Source organism: Anomaloglossus baeobatrachus, chromosome 2 (assembly GCF_048569485.1).
Source record: "Anomaloglossus baeobatrachus isolate aAnoBae1 chromosome 2, aAnoBae1.hap1, whole genome shotgun sequence".
Taxonomy (NCBI): Eukaryota; Metazoa; Chordata; class Amphibia; order Anura; family Aromobatidae; genus Anomaloglossus; species Anomaloglossus baeobatrachus.
The window spans coordinates 719,048,433-719,073,083 of NC_134354.1; the positions used below are offsets into that span (position 1 = coordinate 719,048,433).

General features: G+C 42.1%; 1 protein-coding gene across 4 annotated transcripts in view; it reads left to right on the forward strand.

Annotated features, from left to right (window-relative positions):
* Nucleotides 1–24,352, forward strand: part of STARD13 (StAR related lipid transfer domain containing 13) — a 298,193-nt gene extending 273,841 nt beyond the window's left edge. For all 4 annotated transcript variants that reach the window (XM_075337335.1, XM_075337334.1, XM_075337336.1 and 1 more), the window contains exons 8-14: nt 1,396–1,594; nt 11,233–11,440; nt 18,832–18,946; nt 19,287–19,508; nt 19,588–19,805; nt 20,531–20,707; nt 23,721–24,352. In XM_075337335.1, coding sequence (XP_075193450.1) covers nt 1,396–1,594; nt 11,233–11,440; nt 18,832–18,946; nt 19,287–19,508; nt 19,588–19,805; nt 20,531–20,707; nt 23,721–23,838 — 1,257 coding nt within the window. In that variant the 3' untranslated portion in view covers nt 23,839–24,352. The remainder of the gene's footprint in view (nt 1–1,395; nt 1,595–11,232; nt 11,441–18,831; nt 18,947–19,286; nt 19,509–19,587; nt 19,806–20,530; nt 20,708–23,720) is intronic.
* Nucleotides 24,353–24,651: the final 299 nt, after the last annotated feature.

Genomic DNA, 24,651 nt, shown 5'->3' on the forward strand with positions numbered 1-24,651 from the left:
GGTGCCTACAAAGGGAAATGATTCACTGCCTATCCTATGGACCGTGAGCATGGGCCATGGCACTTGCTGTACCTTGGTTTTATTTGGAATGTGGAATAGAGGTTTGAAGGGGGGGGACCTTAGACATGTAGAATACAGTATGAGCCCAACTCATCATTTGCGGGTTTTAAAACTCACTTTCTATATTTTTGCCTTTTTGTATTCCTTGACATTTTTTGCACCAAACTCTTCAAATTGGAGCATTTGGCTGAAGAATTTGGTGCAAAATAAAAAAAATGCTGTTTATTTTTGTCTTTAACACGTTTTGCCATTTTTTATGTAGTGAAACACTTCAAAGTGTCTCTAAAATATGTAAAAAATTGCATGAAAATATCTGGCGTACATAAAATCACTCCAGGGGTACACATTTGTTTCAAAATTTGTGACTTTTAAAAAGTTGCAATTGATGAATTATCCAAAAACATCTGTAAAGCTCAAACCCCGCTGACAATGAATAAATATAAAATAAACTTTAAAGGGAAACTGTCAGCAGATTTTTGCTATGTAATCTAAAGACCGCACGCTGTAGAGGGTGAAACACTGAATTCAGGGTTGTGTCACTTTTTAGGCTGTATGCTGTTGTTTCCATACAATGAAGGCTTTATCAACAGTTGATAAGGACTACAGTGCATGTAAGTCCTGGTCCAATCACATTCCCTCCATTCATAAGTAGCTCACTCTCAATATACAATGTATACAGAAAGCTGTGGTATGGACGGAGTTAGCTTTCTGAGTTCTGCTTTATGCTGCATTTAATAACTCTAATTGTGTCACAATTACAGCACCCAGTAAGCTAAGTGACACATCACTGGAATCAGGGTCTCTTTTCCTAAATTATGAGGTAGCAAAAACCTGGTGACAGGTTCCCTTTAACAAGGGTGCAAATGAAAACAGAGAAAAAACACCAAAAAGTAGACACAAAAGGGGCGAATGCAATAATGAATCAGATCCTACAGTCTGTAAAACAGGTGTGTCTACTTTTCCTTGACTTTTAAGTTGTATATTAATTGCAGTTTCAATAAGAAGTTAGATTAGTGGCAGAGGTGTAAGTTAAAGCTCATGGGCCCCAAAGCAAAAGCTCCAACGGGCCCCAAATTATTGCAAATCTTTAATAGCAGTGGTCTTTTCATATAGGCCAAAGGGACTTTTTGGGCCCCTTAGGCTCCAGGGCCCGGGTGCGATTACAATCCTAGCACATATTGTAGTTACACCTCTGGTTAGTGGAAATGTGATCTGCATACAATAATTGAAAATGTCAGATGGAGTTATGTATTTTTGTCTCCAGTCCTTAGAAGATAAATGGTCCTAACTGGTAAATTGTGAAATAGTTATGGAAAACATTTACTTTTCTTGCAGGTTGGCTTGTTTAGAAAGTCTGGTGTTAAGTCTCGGATCCAGGCCCTGCGCCAAATGAATGAGAGCAGCCCCGAGAATGTAAACTACGAGGGCCAGTGTGCTTACGATGTGGCAGACATGATGAAGCAGTTCTTCAGGGACCTTCCAGAGCCCCTGCTCACCAGCAAACTAGGAGAGACCTTCCTACATATTTACCAGTGTAAGTATATATGTGAGAAGCCAGCCGGGGGCTTTACACAAGACACTGGCATACCAGGCCGGACATACCCGGAATCAAGCCTGGAAGGCTGCCATCATATAGACACATTTTCTATATTGTGCACGGAACTATCCATACATAAGGCTTAGAATAATTACTGCTATACATTTTACATATTTCTACTTTTGAAAATTCTGGAAAAAAAAACTTTTAAATGTGAAGGAAGTGGAAACATTTCTATGTGTAGCTGCATGTGGAGGCCAAGTAGCAAAGGCATTAGGACCCTATTATTATATATTTTTATGAGAATGAATATATATATTTCATTATTTTACATATTTTTAATATAACATAAATTATATTAAGACCCCATTAGGACCCACTCTAAATAGCTCTAAAATAAACGATCATTTAGCCGATATCTGTCCAAACTCTCCCATACACAGGAACGCTCGGCTTAGCCTTACATAATACTTGTAGGGAGAGGGGAGCCAGCACAATCTGAAAATGGCATGCATCATATAAAAGGTGCAAATTCACAGATTTATTCCAACTGTACTGTAATATAAATGAGATTTTTAGCAAATAATTGATCATTTCTTTGAGCCACCCCTGCCAACATCACGGCAAATCTCAATAGGGGGGTCCTACTCTATATTCTGTATTTCATGTGCCATGCGGCCTCCTAGAAAAAGTTAAAAGCAGAACCATAATGGAGCACACATACCTGTAACCTGTATATATAACCGCTTCTATGTTGCAAAAGAGGCCATTGTGGATAGAGGCCAGCCCAGGTCCCAGCATGTGGAGCAAGCTCTACACATACCAGGACTATATCAGAACTGACCCTCCCAGTGCCAGACAGCAACCATTGATAAAGGCGGACCAGATCCAAGTATGGTGCTTAATTAGCAATGCCTGTGGAAAGGGTGAGGCAACTGAATGTGTACAGCTACCAACAGGAGGAATATATTGCAAACCAAGATCAGGCGTGCATAGCATGGTGGTGACCAGCCACCAGACATTTGTAGCATAACTACAACCAAACAGAGAGAGAGGGGAGCCAGCACAATCTGAAAATGGCATGCATCATATAAAAGGTGCAAATTCACAGATTTATTCCAACTGTACTGTTGGTAGCTGTTCAGATTCAGTTACCTCACCCCTTTCCACAGGCAATGCTAATTAAGCACCATTCTTGGATCTGGTCCGCCTTTATCAATGGTTGCTGTTTGGCACTGGGAGGATCAGTTCTGATATAGTCCTGGTATGTGTAGAGCTTGCTCCACATGCTGGGACCTGGGCTGGTCTCTATCCACAATTGCCTTTTTTGCAACATGGAAGCGGCTATATACAGGTTACAGGTATGTGTGCTCCATTATGGTTCTGCTTTTAACTTTATCTAGGAGGCCACATGGCACATGAAATACAGAATATAGAGTAGGACCCCCCTATTGAGATTTGCCGTGACGTTGGCAGGGGTGGCTCAAAAAATTGATCAATTATTTGCTAAAAATCTCATTTTTTTTTTATTATAGTACAGTTGGAATAAATCTGTGAATTTTCACTTTTTATATGATGCATGCCAATTTCAGATTGTGCTGGTTCCTTTTTTTCTCTATAATACTTGTAGGGTAAAAAATTCCTGGAATTGGGCAATATCCCTTTCATTAGACTCATAAACTTAAATTTATGAATACATTTATTTGAATGCCATATTAAAATTTAGAGGCTAAGTTTACTTTATGAGAGAGCAGCTACTAGATAACGGTGAGATAAGCAGCGGCTTGTCTTCCCGAGGAACAAAAGGAAATTCCAATGGCTGGATCCTTCTCTCCACTGATTTCGTCTTTCGGGGAAGAATTGTCATGCCCCTATACACATAAGCTCACCCTACTTTAGTCTAATGTGTGTCTAGTCTAACCATAAGGCTATGTTTATTTTGCATTTAGGACATACGTCAGTGGCTCCGTCATGGTCAACCATGTGTTCACCTCAAAAATCCTGAATTGGAGGCCAAGGAGAGCACAAAGTCACTCAGTCTGCCTCATCAATTTGAATGGCTCTGTTGGGGTCCAGCTGAATCCCTTTTTTCAGGGTTTCAGATGGAAGCCCTAATGGAGCCACTGGCCTGTGACATAACATAAGGTTCATGCACAAAACAGAGCTCATGTACACACCTGTCTAGGAGCTCATGTACACACCTGTAGAGAAGGTCATGTACACACCTGTAGAGAAGCTCATGTACACACCTGTAGAGGATCTCATGTACACACCTGTAGAGGATCTCGTGTACACACCTGTGGAAGAGCTCGTGTACACACCTGTGGAAGAGCTCGTGTACACACCTGTGGAAGAGCTCGTGTTCACACCTGTGGAAGAGCTCGTGTACACACCTGTGGAAGAGCTTGTGTACACTCAGTGGAAGTGCTCGTGTACACACCTGTGGAAGAGCTCGTGTACACACCTGTGGAAGAGCTCGTGTACACACCTGTGGAAGAGCTCGTGTACACACCTGTGGAAGAGCTCGTGTACACTCAGTGGAAGAGCTCGTGTACACACCTGTGGAAGAGCTCGTGTACACACCTGTGAAAGAGCTCGTGTACACACTGTGGAAGAGCTCGTGTACACACCTGTGGAAGAGCTCGTGTACACACCTGTGGAAGAGCTCGTGTACACACTGTGGAAGAGCTCGTTTACACAACTGTGGAGCAATGTACTGAGGCCTTATGGGTACATACTTCTTATAGCGGAAAATGTTTCTATGGAGTAGTTGGAACCAGGAAAAATACCCGTTTCCTATGCTCCATAAACTTATTAGAATGCCATATTACAATTTAGATGTTTTAAATAATGGAATCAAATTATCAACTTCTGAGTTTCAGTGTTTTGAACCCAAAGCTGGAGTAAGGTGCACCAAACTTATTAAGACATAAAATAGGGCCATTTTTGGGCTGTTTTCTGCCATATATTGAAGTCATTTTGTTGTGTGGCTGCTACCGTAGTTATGCCCTCTTCTGTGCAGCACCATGCATTTTTAGAAGAGGATTGGGGCTAGCACAAATGATCAAAAAGTGAACAAATTTTGCAGCTTTTTAGTACCAAAAAACTGTCCTCAAAGAAATGATAAATCCCCCCAATGTCTACAAGCCTATAGTTTTCCATTTACAAAAAAAAAAAATAATAATAATCACTATTTCATCTCAGCCCCTTATTATTACCTCCTTGATGGTTTTAGCTACGTATTTTTGGAAGCTTTCAGTTAAGCAAACAAGTTGTTACAGGATATTTACTACACTTGGTCTTTGTCCGCTATAAGGACACAGATCGTAATGGCCTTGTCTCCGCAATACACAGTCACTATAGTCAACCTATATGGTAATTGAGTGTAATATACACTACTGTTGTGCTCAGTGCCTATGGCTAACAGCCAGGAGTCAATGTAAGCACAGCGGTGCCGGGCTCCGTCTTCAGAGACATTGCAGGAAATGACCTCCTTATTAGCGGGATAAAGCTTCAGCAAAATAAATAGATATCTCCCCCGGGGTTACTGCTCCCATGGTCAGGAGTTATTCCGGGATTGCTAAAGCCCTGAATGTCAATGTACAGAGTTATGAAGTGATATGACGGCATTGGATGTATAAGTATCCTTGGTTTTCATCCAGGAGAATGGAAAAACTGGGTGACAACTACAATCAGGGCCGACTCCAGGTTTTTGTGGGCCCCGGGCGGAAGAGTCCCAGTGGGCCCCATAAACACGCAGACACACACACATACACAGATATGTACATATACATATTTAAAGACGAACTCACAAAATACATAAAAACAGACAAATCTATACAGTCATATACACTGACATACATAGATACACATCATACATGCCTACAGACAGATACACACAACTCTGCTGCATACAGACACACATACTGCTCTGCTGCATACATACAGAGACACACACACTGCTCTGCTGCATACATACGGACAGACACACACACTGCTGCTGCATACATACATACAGACACACACATACTGCTCTGCTGCATACATACATACAGACACAGCTCTGCTGCATATATAGACACACACACACAGCTCTGCTGCATACATACAGACACACACAGCTCTGCTGCATACATACAGACACACACTGCTCTGCTGCATACATACAGACACACTCACACTGCTCCAGCGGTTTTTCCTCTTTTGAAAAAGCCGGCCGCCCATTATTCAATCTCATATTCACTGCTTCCCCCGCCCACTGGCGCCTATGATTGGTTGCAGTCAGACCCGCCCCCATGCTGAGTTACAGCTGTCTCACTGCAACCAATCACAGCCGCCAGTGGGCGGTTCTATATCATGCAGTACTATAAATAAACAAATAATTTTAAAAAAACGGCGTGCGGTCCCCCCCAATTTTGATACCAGCCAAGGTAAAGCCACACAGCTGAAGGCTGGTATTCTCAGGATGGGGAGCCCCACATTATGGGGAGCCCCCCAGCCTAAAAATATCAGCCAGCAGCCACCGGGAATTTCCGCATCCATTAGATGCGACAGTCCCGGGAACCAACCCGGCTCATCCCGAATTGCCCTGGTGCGGTGTCAATCCAGGTAATAAGGAATTAATGGCTGCAGCCCATAGCTGCCACTAAGTCCTATGTTAATCATGGCAGGCGTCTCCCCGAGATACCTTCCATGATTAACCTGTAAGTGAAAGTAAATAAACACATACACCCGAAAAAATCCTTTATTTGGAATAAAAGACAAAAAAATACACCCTCTTTCACCACTTTATTAAAATCCCCAAATACCCCTCCAGGTCCGGCGTAATCCACACAACGTCCCGCATCCAGCTCTGCTACATGAAGCTGACAGGAGCGCAGTAGAACACCGCCGCTCCTGTGAGCTCCACGCAGCAACTGAAGTGAATCGCGCTGTCAGCGGGGGCGTCACTGAGGTAATGCCGGTGTGTGTGTGCGGTGATGATGGGTGCAGTAGTGCCGGTGTGCGTGCGGTGAAGATGTGGGCAGTAAGGTCGGGATGTGTCCGGTGAAGATGTGGGTGGTAATGTCGGGATGTGTGCGGTGAAGATGTGGGCGGTAATGTCGGGATGTGTGCGGTAATGTCGGGGTGTGTGCGGTAATGTCGGGATGTGTGCGGTGATGTCGGGATGTGTGCGGTGATTTCGGAATGTGTGCGGTGATGTCTGGCTGTGTACGGTGATGTTGGGATGTGTGCGGTGATGTCGGGATGTGTGCGGTAATGTCGGGATGTGTGCGGTGATGTCGGGATGTGTGCGGTGATGTCGGGATGTGTGCGGTGATGTCGGGATGTGTGCGGTGATGTCGGGATGTGTGCGGTGATGTCGGGATGTGTGCGGTAATATCGGGATGTGTGAGGTAATGTCGGGATGTGTGCGGTGATTTCGGGATGTGTGCGGTGATGTCGGGATGTGTATGGTGATGTTGGGATGTGTACGGTGATGTCGGGATGTGTGCGGTAATGTCGGGATGTGTGTGGTAATGTCGAGATGTGTGCGGTAATGTCGGGATGTGTGCGGTGATGTTGGGATGTGTGCGGTGATGTCAGGATGTGTGCGGTGATGATGAGGGCTCTCTCTTTCGGCTAAAGAAAACTTAACGCAACGCGTTATTTCACTGGAATCCGTGGCCTTTATTATTACACTTTTTGCAACACAAGTGTGAAACTAGCTAAGGGACGGTAGCCACAGTTTCCTGCCGAGGACTGCGGTCCTCGGAACTCAGCCCGGGGGGCAGCAGAACTGAAGGAGAGTGGGCAGGGCCCGGGGTCAGCTGAAGTGACGAGGCCGAGTGGCCCCCCCCCAGCTCTCCAGGACCCCGGCATTTGCCCGGCTATGCCGGGTGCTGACGCCGGCCCTGACTACAATGTAAGCAGCTTTTCCAGAAACTGATTGTAAAATTGAGGGTTTTTTCCATAAGACAAAAAAGGAATTAATTTTGAATGCAATTTTAATTAATTTTCACTCTTTGTTTTTACCATCAACCATTTTTCTCATATGCAAAAAAGGGGCCTGATTCATCAAAGCTCTCATGCTAGAATTCTGGCAAAAAAAGCTTTGAAAAGCCAACATTTGGCTTTGTCGGGCCATTTAGTCAGAGCTGAAGCAGCTGAGGCATGTGTCATGCGATGTTCAGCTCTGCACACACCTGCTGGCACAGTGGCATCAGACTCTATTCACACTGCAGAGTCTGACAAGCAACCTGAGGCTTCTGGAGTGTTCAGCCAGAGCCGGGCGTTGGCTGGTTCAGGTTCACTGGTCTTCAGCTCTGCAGGAATTCACTCCGGCAGATTGGTGAGCAGGACCTAAATGCTCAGGTTGCCGATTGCCAAGTACAGCTGTCTCCTTCCTATATTAAGCACGCCTTTCTTCTTTTTTTGTGCCAATGATAGCTTTTGCGATCCCAGTCTTGTTGTTGCTCCTGTTTATGGTGATTTGTGCTGCACTTCTGAGTGGTGTGAGTGTTCCCCGGTTGTACGTTACTCCCCCCCCCCCCTTTCTTGTTGTTCCCCTGTACACATATTGTCAATTCTGTGTGTTTTCAGTGCCGTGTGTACGAGTTTTCGTTCTCCCTTGTCCATGTCGTTTTCTGGGGTTTGGTCTTTATGGTGTGGGAGAGGGGGAGTAAGATCAGGGTCCGGACAGGAGTTGGGGTCACACTGGGGACTTGAACATGGTTACCATCAAACCTACCTTCGAGATAAGGGAAAACGCAGGGGCATAAGTCTCAGGGCAAGCCTAGGAGCCCCTGTCCTGTCTCCATATACCCTGTGACAGCGTGATATCACCACTCAGGAAATCTCACTCCAATCCCAGACTGGAATAAGATTTTTAGCGTTGTACACGGAGGCGCACACTGCTCAACAGATGCTCCAGAATCATGAAGAGGCGTGCACTTCTTCGTGAATCAGGAGCGTCAGGCTCCACCACACCCCCTCATTAAGACCGGCGAGAAAATTGCATGTCTTCATGACTAGGAGCCCAAGTTTCCACTTCTCCCACATAGTAGATAGTAAATGGCTAGCAACAGGATGCATTGTGGATACGATCTGTCTGCTATACATTTTGTTTCATGGTCCCATTGACCTGAATGAACAATAAAGACCGGCACTCACATCGAATAAATCGATGTGAGTGTCGGTCTTTATCGTTATGTTGATATTTTGGATTGCCGCTCTGAAACACGAGCACTATCACTGGACAGCAGTGCCCATATGAATACTTTTTAAGTGATTTTGATCCACAAATCAAATCAAAATTGGACTTGTCTCCCTTTTTAAAATAAACATACAGTAGATGTGAACCGCCCCATAGACTATAATAGGAATGTGATGTGCTTGTGCTGAACAACAGCTTGAACAAATAAGACATTGATGTTGTCCAGGATTTCAAAATGTGGCTGATTTCTTCCGAAAATAGTAGATCACTTGTGCACAGGTTGTGTCTGGTATTACAACTCAGCTCCTTGGAAGTGAATGAAGCTGAACTGCAATACCAGACACAACCTGTAAAGTGTTGTGGCGCTGTTTCTGCCAGAAAACATCCATAATATTATTTATTGTAACATTTAATTAAAAGAACCATAATTGCAACCAAGTGGAGAAATGTGTGGCAAGTCTTGCAATAGCCGTGTTAACTCTTAATGCCAGTCCTATGTAAACTACTTGAGACACCAGCTAAACGTATTTAATCTGGAGCAAAGACACAATACCATGTTTACATGAAGATAAAAGCTGTGGATATAAAAGTCACATAACAGTACCGCACATAAATAGCTGTCATTACTCACATGTATTCCAGGATTTGTCTCTGTGTCTACACAAAATAACAACTCGTAGACACGTCTAAAAATAATCTTCATATAATTTCTATTTTAAGACCTTTTTAGATTTTTTTTTTATACATTTTGTGCACAAGAACTGTCACCAGAGTGGGGATCTCATAATTTACCCTTAGGAAAATAGATGATTGAGAAAATTGCAAGCTTTGAAAAGTTATAGGAAATTAGAAAACATGTTTTCTTTTCTCCAGAAACAGCACCACTCCTGTCCATAGGCGGTGTCTGGTATTGCAGCTCCGCTCCACTCAGATCCAAATTGTTTTAATAGAGGTAGAAGATACCGGGCTCCCAAAAACATCCCAAACCGCTTCCAAAATATGAGACCGGCAGAATTGGAGCTAATCGATTTGCAGGACCACATCAACTACATCACTGATCTATGGTCTTCGATCGGGAGCCATGAGAACAGTCTCCTATCTGACGGCATCCACAGATTTTCTTTTGATTAGCCAGCCTGGCACAACGCCACATGTGCTTCATGCCGCAACAGTAGTGTTACGCCAGGCTGGCTAACCAAACGAAGAGCTGCCGATGCCAGGAGGTGATTACCAAGGCCCAACATATTGTCAAGATGGCCGATGGAACAAGGGTTGAAACATCAATTCACTCCTCAAAGGCTCAAACCCAACAGCAATGACCAATAGACCAGGTGTTGCTAGTTGATTCACTCCCCAAAGGCTCAAACCCAATGGCAATATATGGTCAATAGACCGGGTGTTGCAAATCAATTCACTCCTCTCAACGCTCAAACCCAATGGCAACATATTGCCAAGATGGTCGATGGACCAGGTGTTGCAAATTGATTCACTTCCCCAAGGCTCAATCCCAATGGCAACATATTGCCAATAGACCGGGTGTTGCAAAGTGATTCAGTCCCCCAAGGCTAAACCCAATGGCAACATATGGCCAATAGACCGGGTGTTGCAAATCGATTCACTTCCCCCAAGTCTCAAACCTAACGGCAACATATTGCCAAGATGATCGATGGACCAGGTGTTGAAAATTGATTCACTCCCCTAAGGTTCAAACCCAATAGCAACATATGGCTAATAGACCAAGTGTTGCAAATTTATTTACTCTCCCAAGGCTCAAACCCAATGGCAACATATTGCCAACATGGCTGATGGACCTGGTTTTGCAAATTAATTCACTCCCCCAAAGCTCAAACGCAACAGCAACATATTGCCAATAGACCGGGTGTTACAAATCGATTCACTCCCCAAAGGCTCAAACCCAACGGCAACATATTGCCAACATGTCTAGTAGACCAGGTCTTGGATATTGGTTCACTCAACTCTAGAAAATCTAACTCTAAAGGGGCTGTACAGCATTAGGAAAATCTTTTTTTTTTTGTCAAAATTAGCTCCATACCTGTCCACAGTTTGTGTGTAGTATTGCAGCTCACCTTCATTCACTTCATTGGAGCAGACCTGCAATACCAGACATAATCCTTGTGCATACGGCCCTGTTTTTTAAATAAATCAACAAAGTTTTTCTAATCTTAAAAAACCCTTTAAGTCAAAGCAGTTTAGTGTGTTCTTCTGACATGACCCATCAGCAGTGAATTGTCTTGTCCCCATATAAATTACATTCCTGGAAAATTCTTTTAAAAAATTGTCAAATTGCGACAAAGTGCTGAAATCAATGTGTGTTTCGCCCAAAGCTAATTTTGTCTCCTCCATGGTGTCTGACAATATGCCTTGGACTACTAATATAACATCCTATTAATGATATTTTACGTTATTTCAATTTCCTCAGATGTTCCCAAGGACCAGAGGCTCCAGGCGGTGCAGTCGGCCATCATGTTAATGTCAGATGAGAACCGTGAAGTTCTGCAAACGCTCCTGTGTTTCCTAAATGATGTCACCACAGTAGAAGAGAATCAGATGACCCCAATGAATCTGGCTGTGTGTTTGGCGCCATCACTCTTCCACCTCAATTTGTTGAAGAAAGACAATTCCCCTAGGTAGGTATTTATTACCGGGAATATTTTTTTATGTAATTACTGATATATATATTTTATTAAAAAAAATATAGGAAAAGTGATTCTTTTTCGTAGATAACATAAATATTGGAATGCTGTGAGTTAAGAAAATAGAGCAAAATGCCAAAATTTTCAAGAAAAGTTATCCTAAAATATAATAATGTAGTTTGGAAATTAAATATTTTCTAGGGCAAAAGAGATTTTATCCATAGGCTATCAGAAAGTGTAAAGGGTGCTTTACACGCTGCGACATCGCTAATATCGTCGGGGTCACGGTGTTTGTGACGCACATCCGGTGTCGTTAGCGACGTCGCAGCGTGTGACAGGCTGCAGCGACCTAAAACGATCGCAAAAAAGACAAAAATCGTTTGTTGTGGAGAGGTCGCTTAATTACAAAAAATTGTTGTCAGGTAAGTAGCGATGTTGTTCCTCGTTCCTGCGGCTTCACACATCGCTATATGTGACACCGCAGGAGCGACGAACATTTCCTTACCTCCGTCCTGCCGGCAATGAGGAAGGAAGGAGGTGGGCGGGATGTTCGGCCCGCTCATCTCCGCCCCTCCGCTTCTATTGGCTGGCTGCTTAGTGACGCAGCAGTGACGTCGCTATGACGCCTTACGCACCTCCCCCTTGAAGGAGGGATTGTTCAGCGGTCTCAGCGACGTCGCTGACAAAATATGTGCGTGTGACCCTGCCATAGCGATAATGTTCGCTACGGCAGCGATCACCATATATCGCACGTACGACGGGGGCGGGTGCTATTGCGCACGACATCGCTAGCTATAGCTAGCGATGTCGTAGCGTGTAAAGCACCCTTAACTGTTGTATCCGGTGAACTCCTCCATCCTCCATAGAATTTTATGGACAGTAACTGTCATCTCCTATCTCAGAAATTACTATACTGTATGTGTATTCACTTACAGGGGTTTTCCCACTACCAAAGTTAATTTTAATCAATAGATCTTGGATTAAAAAGTTCCACAATTGGATGTGTTTAAAGAGGATCAACCACCAGGATTTTCCTATATAAACTAAAGCCAGTGCTATACTGGCGCTATCAGGCTGATTCTATACATACCTTTAGTTGTGAGATCGGATGTATACTTTCTGAAATACAGGCAAGTAAAGTTTGTGCAATGCACTGTTATTTGGTGAGAGATGCAACAGAATATCTAATTTGTGGGTTGGGTTTTACTAGTTATTCCCGCCCCTGTCTGCTGCCTGTCCTTCCTCCCCCTGTCTCTGTTATTACAGATGGTATAAGGAGGGAGGAAGGACAGTCAGGCAGACAGGGGCGGGAATAACTAGTAAAACCCAACCCACCTATTAGATAATCTAAAAAGAAACAACAAAGAGCCAGCACCAATGTGCACTAAGGCATCAAATATTCCAAACTGCATTATAAAAATTTTTTTTTTTTTTTTTTTTTTTTGAGATTTTTGGCAAAAAATTGCAATTTCTTGAGCTGCTTCGCCACGTCACGGCAAATCTCATTTGAAGCAGTCCTACACTAAAATATTTTTATAAAATGTGCCATGCGGCCTCACATATAAATAGCAGAACTGCTCTCAGCAGCACTCACCTGGTCTATTGCAGTCCCGTACCCATGACTGAGTCATGGCTGTGGGCGGGACAGGTCCAAGCAAATGCTGCATGAAGTATATATATAGCCTGTGGACAAAGCCTGATGACCCAATGTGAACAGTCACCAAACGCCAAAATCTATACAGATGGAATACATCCCAAATTGGGGTGCATAGCAAGGTGGAGGTCAACCACCGACCAATTCAACAAAGAAACAACAAAGAGCCAGCACCAATGTGCACTAAGGCATCAAATATTCCAAACTGCATTATAAAATTTTTTTTTTTTTTTTTTTTTTTTTTTTTTTTTTTTTTTTTTTTGAGATTTTTGGCAAAAAATTGCAATTTCTTGAGCTGCTTCGCCACGTCACGGCAAATCTCATTTGAAGCAGTCCTACACTAAAATATTTTTATAAAATGTGCCATGCGGCCTCACATATAAATAGCAGAACTGCTCTCAGCAGCACTCACCTGGTCTATTGCAGTCCCGTACCCATGACTGAGTCATGGCTGTGGGCGGGACAGGTCCAAGCAAATGCTGCATGAAGTATATATATAGCCTGTGGACAAAGCCTGATGACCCAATGTGAACAGTCACCAAACGCCAAAATCTATACAGATGGAATACATCCCAAATTGGGGTGCATAGCAAGGTGGAGGTCAACCACCGACCAATTCAACAAAGAAACAACAAAGAGCCAGCACCAATGTGCACTAAGGCATCAAATATTCCAAACTGCATTATAAAAATTTTTTTTTTTTTTTTTTTTTTTTTTTTTTTTTTTTTTTTTTGAGATTTTTGGCAAAAAATTGCAATTTCTTGAGCTGCTTCGCCACGTCACGGCAAATCTCATTTGAAGCAGTCCTACACTAAAATATTTTTATAAAATGTGCCATGCGGCCTCACATATAAATAGCAGAACTGCTCTCAGCAGCACTCACCTGGTCTATTGCAGTCCCGTACCCATGACTGAGTCATGGCTGTGGGCGGGACAGGTCCAAGCAAATGCTGCATGAAGTATATATATAGCCTGTGGACAAAGCCTGATGACCCAATGTGAACAGTCACCAAACGCCAAAATCTATACAGATGGAATACATCCCAAATTGGGGTGCATAGCAAGGTGGAGGTCAACCACCGACCAATTCAACAAAGAAACAACAAAGAGCCAGCACCAATGTGCACTAAGGCATCAAATATTCCAAACTGCATTATAAAAATTTTTTTTTTTTTTTTTTTTTTTTTTTTTTTTTGAGATTTTTGGCAAAAAATTGCAATTTCTTGAGCTGCTTCGCCACGTCACGGCAAATCTCATTTGAAGCAGTCCTACACTAAAATATTTTTATAAAATGTGCCATGCGGCCTCACATATAAATAGCAGAACTGCTCTCAGCAGCACTCACCTGGTCTATTGCAGTCCCGTACCCATGACTGAGTCATGGCTGTGGGCGGGACAGGTCCAAGCAAATGCTGCATGAAGTATATATATAGCCTGTGGACAAAGCCTGATGACCCAATGTGAACAGTCACCAAACGCCAAAATCTATACAGATGGAATACATCCCAAATTGGGGTGCATAGCAAGGTGGAGGTCAACCACCGACCAATTCAACAAAGAAACAACAAAGAGCCAGCACCAATGTGCACTAAGGCATCAAATATTCCAAACTGCATTATAAAAATTTTTTTTTTTTTTTTTTTTTTTTTTTTTTTTTTTTTTTTTTTTTTTGAGATTTTTGGCAAAAAATTGCAATTTCTTGAGCTGCTTCGCCACGTCACGGCAAATCTCATTTGAAGCAGTCCTACACTAAAATATTTTAATAAAATGTGCCATGCGGCCTCACATATAAATAGCAGAACTGCTCTCAGCAGCACTCACCTGGTCTATTGCAGTCCCGTACCCATGACTGAGTCATGGCTGTGGGCGGGACAGGTCCAAGCAAATGCTGCATGAAGTATATATATAGCCTGTGGACAAAGCCTGATGACCCAATGTGAACAGTCACCAAACGCCAAAATCTATACAGATGGAATACATCCCAAATTGGGGTGCATAGCAAGGTGGAGGTCAACCACCGACCAATTCAACAAAGAAACAACAAAGAGCCAGCACCAATGTGCACTAAGGCATCAAATATTCCAAACTGCATTATAAAAATTTTTTTTTTTTTTTTTTTTTTTTTTTTTTTTTTTTGAATTGGTCGGTGGTTGACCTCCACCTTGCTATGCACCCCAATTTGGGATGTATTCCATCTGTATAGATTTTGGCGTTTGGTGACTGTTCACATTGGGTCATCAGGCTTTGTCCACAGGCTATATATATACTTCATGCAGCATTTGCTTGGACCTGTCCCGCCCACAGCCATGACTCAGTCATGGGTACGGGACTGCAATAGACCAGGTGAGTGCTGCTGAGAGCAGTTCTGCTATTTATATGTGAGGCCGCATGGCACATTTTATAAAAATATTTTAGTGTAGGACTGCTTCAAATGAGATTTGCCGTGACGTGGCGAAGCAGCTCAAGAAATTGCAATTTTTTGCCAAAAATCTCAAAAAAAAAAAAAAAAAAAAAAAAAAAAAAAATTTTTATAATGCAGTTTGGAATATTTGATGCCTTAGTGCACATTGGTGCTGGCTCTTTGTTGTTTCTTTGTTGAATTGGTCGGTGGTTGACCTCCACCTTGCTATGCACCCCAATTTGGGATGTATTCCATCTGTATAGATTTTGGCGTTTGGTGACTGTTCACATTGGGTCATCAGGCTTTGTCCACAGGCTATATATATACTTCATGCAGCATTTGCTTGGACCTGTCCCGCCCACAGCCATGACTCAGTCATGGGTACGGGACTGCAATAGACCAGGTGAGTGCTGCTGAGAGCAGTTCTGCTATTTATATGTGAGGCCGCATGGCACATTTTATAAAAATATTTTAGTGTAGGACTGCTTCAAATGAGATTTGCCGTGACGTGGCGAAGCAGCTCAAGAAATTGCAATTTTTTGCCAAAAATCTCAAAAAAAAAAAAAAAAAAAAAAAAAAAAAAAAAAAAAATTTTTATAATGCAGTTTGGAATATTTGATGCCTTAGTGCACATTGGTGCTGGCTCTTTGTTGTTTCTTTGTTGAATTGGTCGGTGGTTGACCTCCACCTTGCTATGCACCCCAATTTGGGATGTATTCCATCTGTATAGATTTTGGCGTTTGGTGACTGTTCACATTGGGTCATCAGGCTTTGTCCACAGGCTATATATATACTTCATGCAGCATTTGCTTGGACCTGTCCCGCCCACAGCCATGACTCAGTCATGGGTACGGGACTGCAATAGACCAGGTGAGTGCTGCTGAGAGCAGTTCTGCTATTTATATGTGAGGCCGCATGGCACATTTTATAAAAATATTTTAGTGTAGGACTGCTTCAAATGAGATTTGCCGTGACGTGGCGAAGCAGCTCAAGAAATTGCAATTTTTTGCCAAAAATCTCAAAAAAAAAAAAAAAATTTTTATAATGCAGTTTGGAATATTTGATGCCTTAGTGCACATTGGTGCTGGCTCTTTGTTGTTTCTCTATTAGATAATCTGCAGCACCTCTCACCAAATAACAGTGCATTGCACAAACTTTACTTGCCTGTATTTCAGAAAGTATACATCCGATCTCACAACTAAAGGTATGTGTAGAATCAGCATGATAGCGCCAGTATAGCACTGGATTTAGTTTATATAGGAAAATCCTGGTGGTTGGTCCTCTTTAAAAAAAATTGTTCCTGTGCTGAGATAATCCTATATGTGTGTCCCTACTGTGTACTGTGTAATGGCCATGTGTGACCGTACAGGGACATGGTCTGATCATACTACAGCTCCTGGGCAGAGGAGGAAGTAAAAATATATAGAAACAAGACAGCATGGGATCCCAAATAGTTCTTTCTTTGAGGTAAAACATTTTTTAAAGCCAGTCAGGAAATTGTTTTACCTCACAGAAAGAATCATTTATGATGCATGGCTGGAATTGTTGTATATTTTTTTACTTCCTCCAGGGCCCAGGAGATGTTTTATGATCAGACCGTGTGGTGTACGGTCAGATACGGCCATTACACAGTACATAGCAGGGACACATATATAAGATTATCTCAGCACAGGAAACATAATTAAACACATCCAATTGGGGAATCTATTATTATTCCAAGATGGCATATAAATGGCATGTAGGAAGAGAGGGGCAGCCTAGTAAAGATTTGGCCTGTGACCCAGGACCTTCTGCCTATACATAATTTTGGATATACATATACAGTACAGACCAAACGTTTGGACACACCTTCTCATTCGAAGAGTTTTCTTTATTTTCATGACTCTAAAAATTGTAGATTCACATTGAAGGCATCAAAACTATGAATTAAAACATGTGGAATGAAATACTTAAAAAAGTGTGAAACAACTGAAAATATGTCTTATATTCTAGGTTCTTCAAAGTAGCCACCTTTTGCTTTGATTACTACTTTGCACACTCTTGGCATTCTCTTGATGAGCTTCAAGAGGTAGTCACCGGAAATGGTCTTCAACAGACTTAAAGGAGTTCCCAGAGATGCTTAGCACTTGTTGGCCCTTTTGCCTTCACTCTGCGGTCCAGCTCACCCCAAACCATCTCAACTGGGTTCAGGTCTGTTGACTGTGGAGACCAGGTCATCTGGCGTAGCATCCCATCACTCTCCTTCTTAGTCAAATAGCCCTTACACAGCCTGTAGGTGTGTTTGGGGTCAATGTCCTGTTGAAAAATAAATTATGGTCCAACTAAACGCAAACCGGATGGAATAGCACGCCGCTGCAAGATGCTGTGGTAGACATGCTGGTTCTGTATGCCTTCAATTTTGAATAAATCCCCAACAGTGTCACCAGCAAAGCACCCCCACACAATCACACCTCCTCCTCCATGCTTCACGGTGGGAACCAGGCATGTAGAGTCCATCCGTATACCTTTTCTACAAAGACACGGTGGTTGGATGCAGTGATCTCAAATTTGGACTCATCAGACCAAAACACAGATTTCCACTGACCCAATGTCCATTTCTTGTGTTCTTTAGCACAAATACGTCTCTTCTGCTTGTTGTCTGTCCTTAGCAGTGGTTTCCTAGCAGCTATTTTACCATGAAGGCCTGCTGCACAAAGTCTCATCTTAATAGTTGCTCTAGAGATGAGGAAGTGTGTCCAAACTTTTGGTCTGTACTGTATATATATATATATATATATATATATATATATATATATATATATAAAAATATAAATACACACACACACACAATTAGCACTGTTTCAAGGGTAAATATGGTGCCAGGTGCAGACATAGTCCAGCTCACCCAAATTGAGGCTTCTAAGTAGATTCGGCACAAAAACGCCACCTCCTGCTCAATGTGGCTGAATAGTGAAAGAACAATGGAGGATAATTCAGACTTTTTTTGTATTAAAATATGTCAAAATGTTATTCCAAAAATTTTTGATACAAATTGGCAATACCTGTGCATCCAAGCAATATGCAAGTTGTACTTTTCCTACCCATTTCTTATCATGTTAAGTTCTTAATCATGGAAGGGCTTAACATCTGAAACGCATAGGAAGGACAACTTGCAGATTGCTTTAATGTAAAGATACAGTATTGCCAATTTTTATAAAAGTTTTTGGAACAAGGGTTTGACATACTTTAATACAAGAAACAGCTGGATTATCCTCTCATTAAATATGTTGACATTCTTTCAAGATTAACATAATATAATTTTAACTTCTTCTGACATCTTTTGGCTTTCAGAGCTATTCAGAAGAAGTATGCAACCGGAAAGCCAGATCAGAAGGACTTAAATGAGAACCTGGCAGCTACACAGGGTCTGGCCCATATGATAATGGAGTGCAACAAGCTGTTTGAGGTAAGTGTCGTGTGCCGTATACAAATGTTCCTGCATGTTAAGGTTTAAAAATGGCTGATTTTGACTGTTTTGACCATTATTTATGTCATGCAAATGTTCAAACCGTCAGATTTTGTAAGAGAGTAATTAAAGGGATTGTCTACTACTAGGACAAACCCTTCTAATTCCACGTTAGAAGGGGTTGTCCTGGGAATGAGAACCGCTGCACCGCTGGAACCGTACAGGCCACGGAGATGAGTATAGGCTTTTTTTAATTTTACCTGGGGGAAATCACATGGCATCAGAAGGGGAGACTTTGAAATTGTCATTCAATCACTAATCATAGATTTATTTTCCTCAGATTCCTGAAGAAATTATTGCCCAATCACGAAATTCATATTCGGAGGCTGATATTCATGCTCCTACTATGGAGGAACTGATAAAGCAGATCGAGGAGGAAGCCGGCAGTGTCTGTACATACTTTGATACGGTCATCCAAAATCTTCAGAAAGAATCCAAGGAAAAGTTTAAAGGATGGGTGTCTTTCTCCAGTTCTGAGAACGCAGACCTGGCTTACAAAAAGGTAAAGGCGTTTCACGTAATTCACTTGACTATTAGATTACTATTGCTCTTTATATTGACTGGATCATGTGATTATTCAGGTTGGAGATGGAAATCCTCTGAGGCTTTGGAAGGTGTCTGTGGAGGCAGAGGCTCCTCCATCAGTTGTACTCAATCGTCTACTAAGAGAGCGCCACCTATGGGATGATGATTTTGCACAAGCAAAAGTAATAGAAACTATGGATAATCAAACCGAAGTTTACCAGTATGTGGTGGACAGTATGGCTCCTCATCCGGCCAAGGATATTGTAGTGTTGAGGTATGGAAAGTTGTATTAATGTTACCAGATTATAGATCGCTATGAAATAAGGGGAATTTTTATTTCAAGACATTTCTAGTTCTTATAGCTCTAAATACTTTTTTTATTTGTGGCCCATCTCTTGCCTAAATATTGGAATAGATCATTAGTGTTGCTCCAAACTAAAGAAAAAAATCTTACCCCCATAATGTGTCTGGTTGTGCCATCCAGGTCTAAAGAGCATTGCATTTGCCTCTTCCTCTCTTTATGGCCACATGGGCAGCCTGTATTCATATGTAGGTTACACCAAAACATTGTTGTGTCATGTGACCGCTGCAGCCTATCAGCAGCTGCTGACTGACTGCAGGCTACTTTCTTGTCCGCGTGGATGTCCGCTCCGATGGAATGTTGATGAGCACTGACCACTTATTGGCTGCAGCGCTCACAAGACATAACAATGTCACATGAGCACCAGGAGACCCGGTGCCGACATTGTGGTTTCGGTGCCGATGCGACAGGTTTTGATATTTTACTCGGAGGACTTGGACATTTAAGAAGAAGTTGTTCTTTAATCCCATGAGATATTATATCCAAAATGTATAAAATTAGAAATGTACTATATGTAATATATTAATTAATGTTTCAGTTCAGTCAATGTGCAAAGAACATTTACTAAATTTTACTAAAACTATACAAATGCTATTTCATTGTAACTATTTCTCATTGACCTTTCGTTTCACTTGTAGGACATGGAGGACTGATTTGCCAAAGGGAATGTGCAGTTTGGTGGCCACCTCTGTAGAGCATGAAGATGCTCCTCTGTTAGGAGGAGTGAGAGCAGCAGTATTGGACACTCGATATTTGATTGAACCTTGCGGCTCCGGAAAATCCAGGCTCACCTATATTTGCAGAGTTGACCTAAAGTAAATACCCCATTTTCAACTTTTCTTTGGGTTCCTCATGGTGAAAGGTTGTAGGATCATACACATTAGATGGCGGTCAGCCAAACAATAGTTTGGCCGATGGTCAGCCACCTTTTATCTCAGCCGGCTCTCCCATACACAGTTTGGCTGATTACTCCTGTGTTCTCCACGAGAGAGCCATTACCAGACATACAGTCATATGAAAAAGTTTGGGCACCCCTATTAATGTTAACCTTTTTTCTTTATAACAATTTGGGTTTTTGCAACAGCTATTTCAGTTTCATATATCTAATAACTGATAGACTGAGTAATATTTCTGGATTGAAATAAGGTTTATTGTACTAACAGAAAATGTGCAATCCGCATTTAAACTAAATTTGACCGGTGCAAAAGTATGGGCACCTCAACATAAAAGTGACATTAATATTTTGTAGAGCCTCCTTTTGCAAAAATAACAGCCTCTAGTCGCTTCCTGTAGCTTTTAATGAGTTCCTGGATCCTGGATGAAGGTATATTTGACCATTCCTGTTTACAAAACAATTCCAGTTCAGTTAAGTTTGATGGCCGCTGAGCATGGACAGCACGCTTCAAATCATCCCACAGATATTCAATGATATTCAGGTCTGGGGACTGGGATGGCCATTCCAGAACATTGTAATTGTTCCTCTGCATGAATGCCTGAGTAGATTTGGAGCGGTGTTTTGGATCATTGTCTTGCTGAAATATCCGTCCCCTGCATAACTTCAACTTCGTCACTGATTCTTGCACATTATTGTCAAGAATCTGCTGATACTGAGTTGAATCCATTCAACCCTCAACTTTAAGGCTATGTGCCCACGCTGCGGATTTCGCGCGGATTTTGCGCGGATTTTGCCGCGGATTTGCCGCGGATTTCCCGAAAATCTGCAGCAGCAGCACTTCCAAGCCATTTCAATGGCATTTTGGAAATGCTGTGTCCATGCTGCGGATTTTTCCGCTGCGGATTTGCCGCGGATTTTGATCCGGAAAAATCTGCAGCATGTCAATTGTTTGGTGCAGATTTGGTCCGGATTTTTGGTTTTGAATGGGGGAAAAAAAAAATGAAATCCGCATCAAAATCCGCGGCAAATCCGCGGTAAATCCGCGGTAAATTCGCGGCAAATCCGCGGGTGTGGATTTGCCGCGAAAGTCGCGGATTTTCAGGCAAAAAAATCCGCAGGGACATTCTAGCGTGGACACATAGCCTTACAAGATTCCCGGTGCCGGCATTGGCCACACAGCCCCAAAGCATGATGGAACCTCCACCAAATTTTACTGTGGGTAGCAAGTGCTTTTCTTGGAATGCCGTGTTTTTTTGCCTCCATGCATAACGTCTTTTTGTATGACCAAACAACTCAATCTTTGTTTCATCAGTCCACAGGATCTTCTTCCAAAATGTAACTGGCTTGTCCAAATGTGCTTTTGCATACCTCAGGTGACTCTGTTTGTGGCGTGCTTGCAGAAACGGCTTCTTTCACATCACTCTCCCATACAGCTTCTCCTTGTGCAAAGCGCGCTGTATTGTTGACCGATGCACATTGACACCATCTGCAGCAAGATGATGCTGCAGGTCTTTGGAGGTGGTCTGTGGATTGTCCTTGACTGTTCTCACCATTCTTCTTCTCTGCCTTTCTTATATTTTTCTTGGCCTGCCACTTCTGGGCTTAACAAGAACTGTACCTGTGTTCTTCCATTTCTTTACTATGTTCCTCACAGTCAGTTTAAATCTCTGAGACAACTTTTTTTATCCTTCCCCTGAACAACTATGTTGAATAATCTTTGTTTTCAGATCATTTGAGAGTTGTTTTGAGGAGCCCATGATGCCACTCTTCATAGGAGATTCAAATAGGAGAACAACTTGCAAGTGGCCACCTTAAATACCTTTTCTCATGATTGGATACACCTGCCTATGAAGTTCAAAGCTCAATGAGGCTACAAAACCAATTTAGTGCTTTAGTAAGTCAGTAAAAAGTAGTTAGGAGTGTTCAAATCAAGAAATTGATAAGGGTGCCCATACTTTTGCACCGGTCAAATTTTGTTTAAATGCGGATTGCACATTTTCTGTTAATACAATAAACCTCATTTCAATCCAGAAATATTACTCAGTCCATCAGTTATTAGATGTATGAAACTGAAATAGCTGTTGCAAAAACCCAAATTGTTATAAAGAAAAAAGGTTAACATTAATAGGGGTGCCCAAACTTTTTCATATAACTGTATCTGGTGGTGGTTTGTCGCCAAGAAATAATACGATGACAGTCCGAAATCTGACATGTTGGATCAATTCTTCCCCTGACAAATTGATCGGGGCTGTTGGCTGAACTTGTTGATATTGGCACATTCGGAGAACATTAGCCAATGTGTATGCCGGGGTTTGTCCTTAGTTTGGCAACAGATTTCAGGCCATATTTATAATACTTCTCCAAACTGCAGAGGTATGGGGAGCGCTACAGAGAGTCTGAACCCCATCTCCCCTGTCTTTCTCTGCCTTGAGATGGACAAAGCACCATTGTAGTTTGTGCTTGTTCATCCACCACCGATGAAAAGGCAGGTGGGACGTTGTTTAGACTTTACGTTCCCCATGCATTTGCAGATTTGCATTATGGAGGAAAAAAGGCAGGTGATCTAACAGAGTGAGCAGAGTTAGAAAAGTGGAGAGCACCAGATATGATCAATATATATATGAGAAAGGCATAGTCATATTTAGGTTTGGTTGGTGGAGCATCACTTTCAGCTCACTACACTGTAGATCATAAAAAATACTGAAAAAAAAGAGATATTCTAGACTTGCAGAAGAGTTTGGAAATTTCCTAGGCATCATTGATCATTGGTTTCTTGTGTAGCGTCCAAAGTGCGCCACAATCAGTAGCCTCTGGGAGGTGGATCCCTATGCACATTGAAAAAAGTTTTTCCAAAATTGCCAGGGCAGGCAGTCATATTTATGGTGGAGATGGTTGAAATAGTTGATTTTTAATGTCTTTTATTTTTATTTCAGAGGCCATTGCCTAGACTGGTACAACAAATGCTTTGGACATCTTTGTGCCGTAGAAGCTTTGCGAATCCGAAACTCATTTCAGCCCCTTACAGCAGAAGGACCAGAGACGAAAATCTGAAGAATGTTCTACACAAAGACTTTGCATACGATAACAGGAATATCCAATATAAGACGTGACAATGACTCTTCATAGAGCAGCGCTGAGCATGTAGGGAACTCCTGGACGTTATGGAGATATCAGTGATATTGCTCCTTTTTAATTTAATTGTATAAAGACCTTGTAGATATGTAATCTATATCTATCTATAAAATATTTTAACAAAACTATATGTGTATACAGTGTATGTAAATTAAGTATAGAAGTTAATGCTTTCTATGGAAGCTTTTGGTTTTCGTATTTCATACATTTTATTTCACTTTGCGCACATTGTTTATACTCATGTGGACATGCTTCTAAAACTGACCACAGGTATTATTGACCATGCAAGTTGTGGTTTACTATACGCAGCAATAATATGGACACATTACATTAGTTGTCCTCATCTGTAATGCACTGCACCGTCAGGTCCTTATGGAGAAGAGGTACTTTGTATATAAGAGAATAAAGAATTATCTTCATGTTTAAAATGTGACCTCAAATGAAGTGATGTGTTTTTTGTCCAATAATGCTGTGAAAAGTGAGTCAGTTTTACTTGACCAGCACATGGCTTAGGAACTATGATCTGCAGTCGAGAGATCAGCGGCACCTGGTGGTGAGAGCAATATAAAGATTCGCCTACAAGCCCCGTTACACGCAACGACGGATCTAACAATATATCGCCGGGGTCACGGATTCCATGACGCACATCCGACATCGTTAGCAACGTCGTTGCGTGTAACAGCAAGGAACGACCGTTAACAATAGAAAATACTCACCTTATCGTCCATCGTT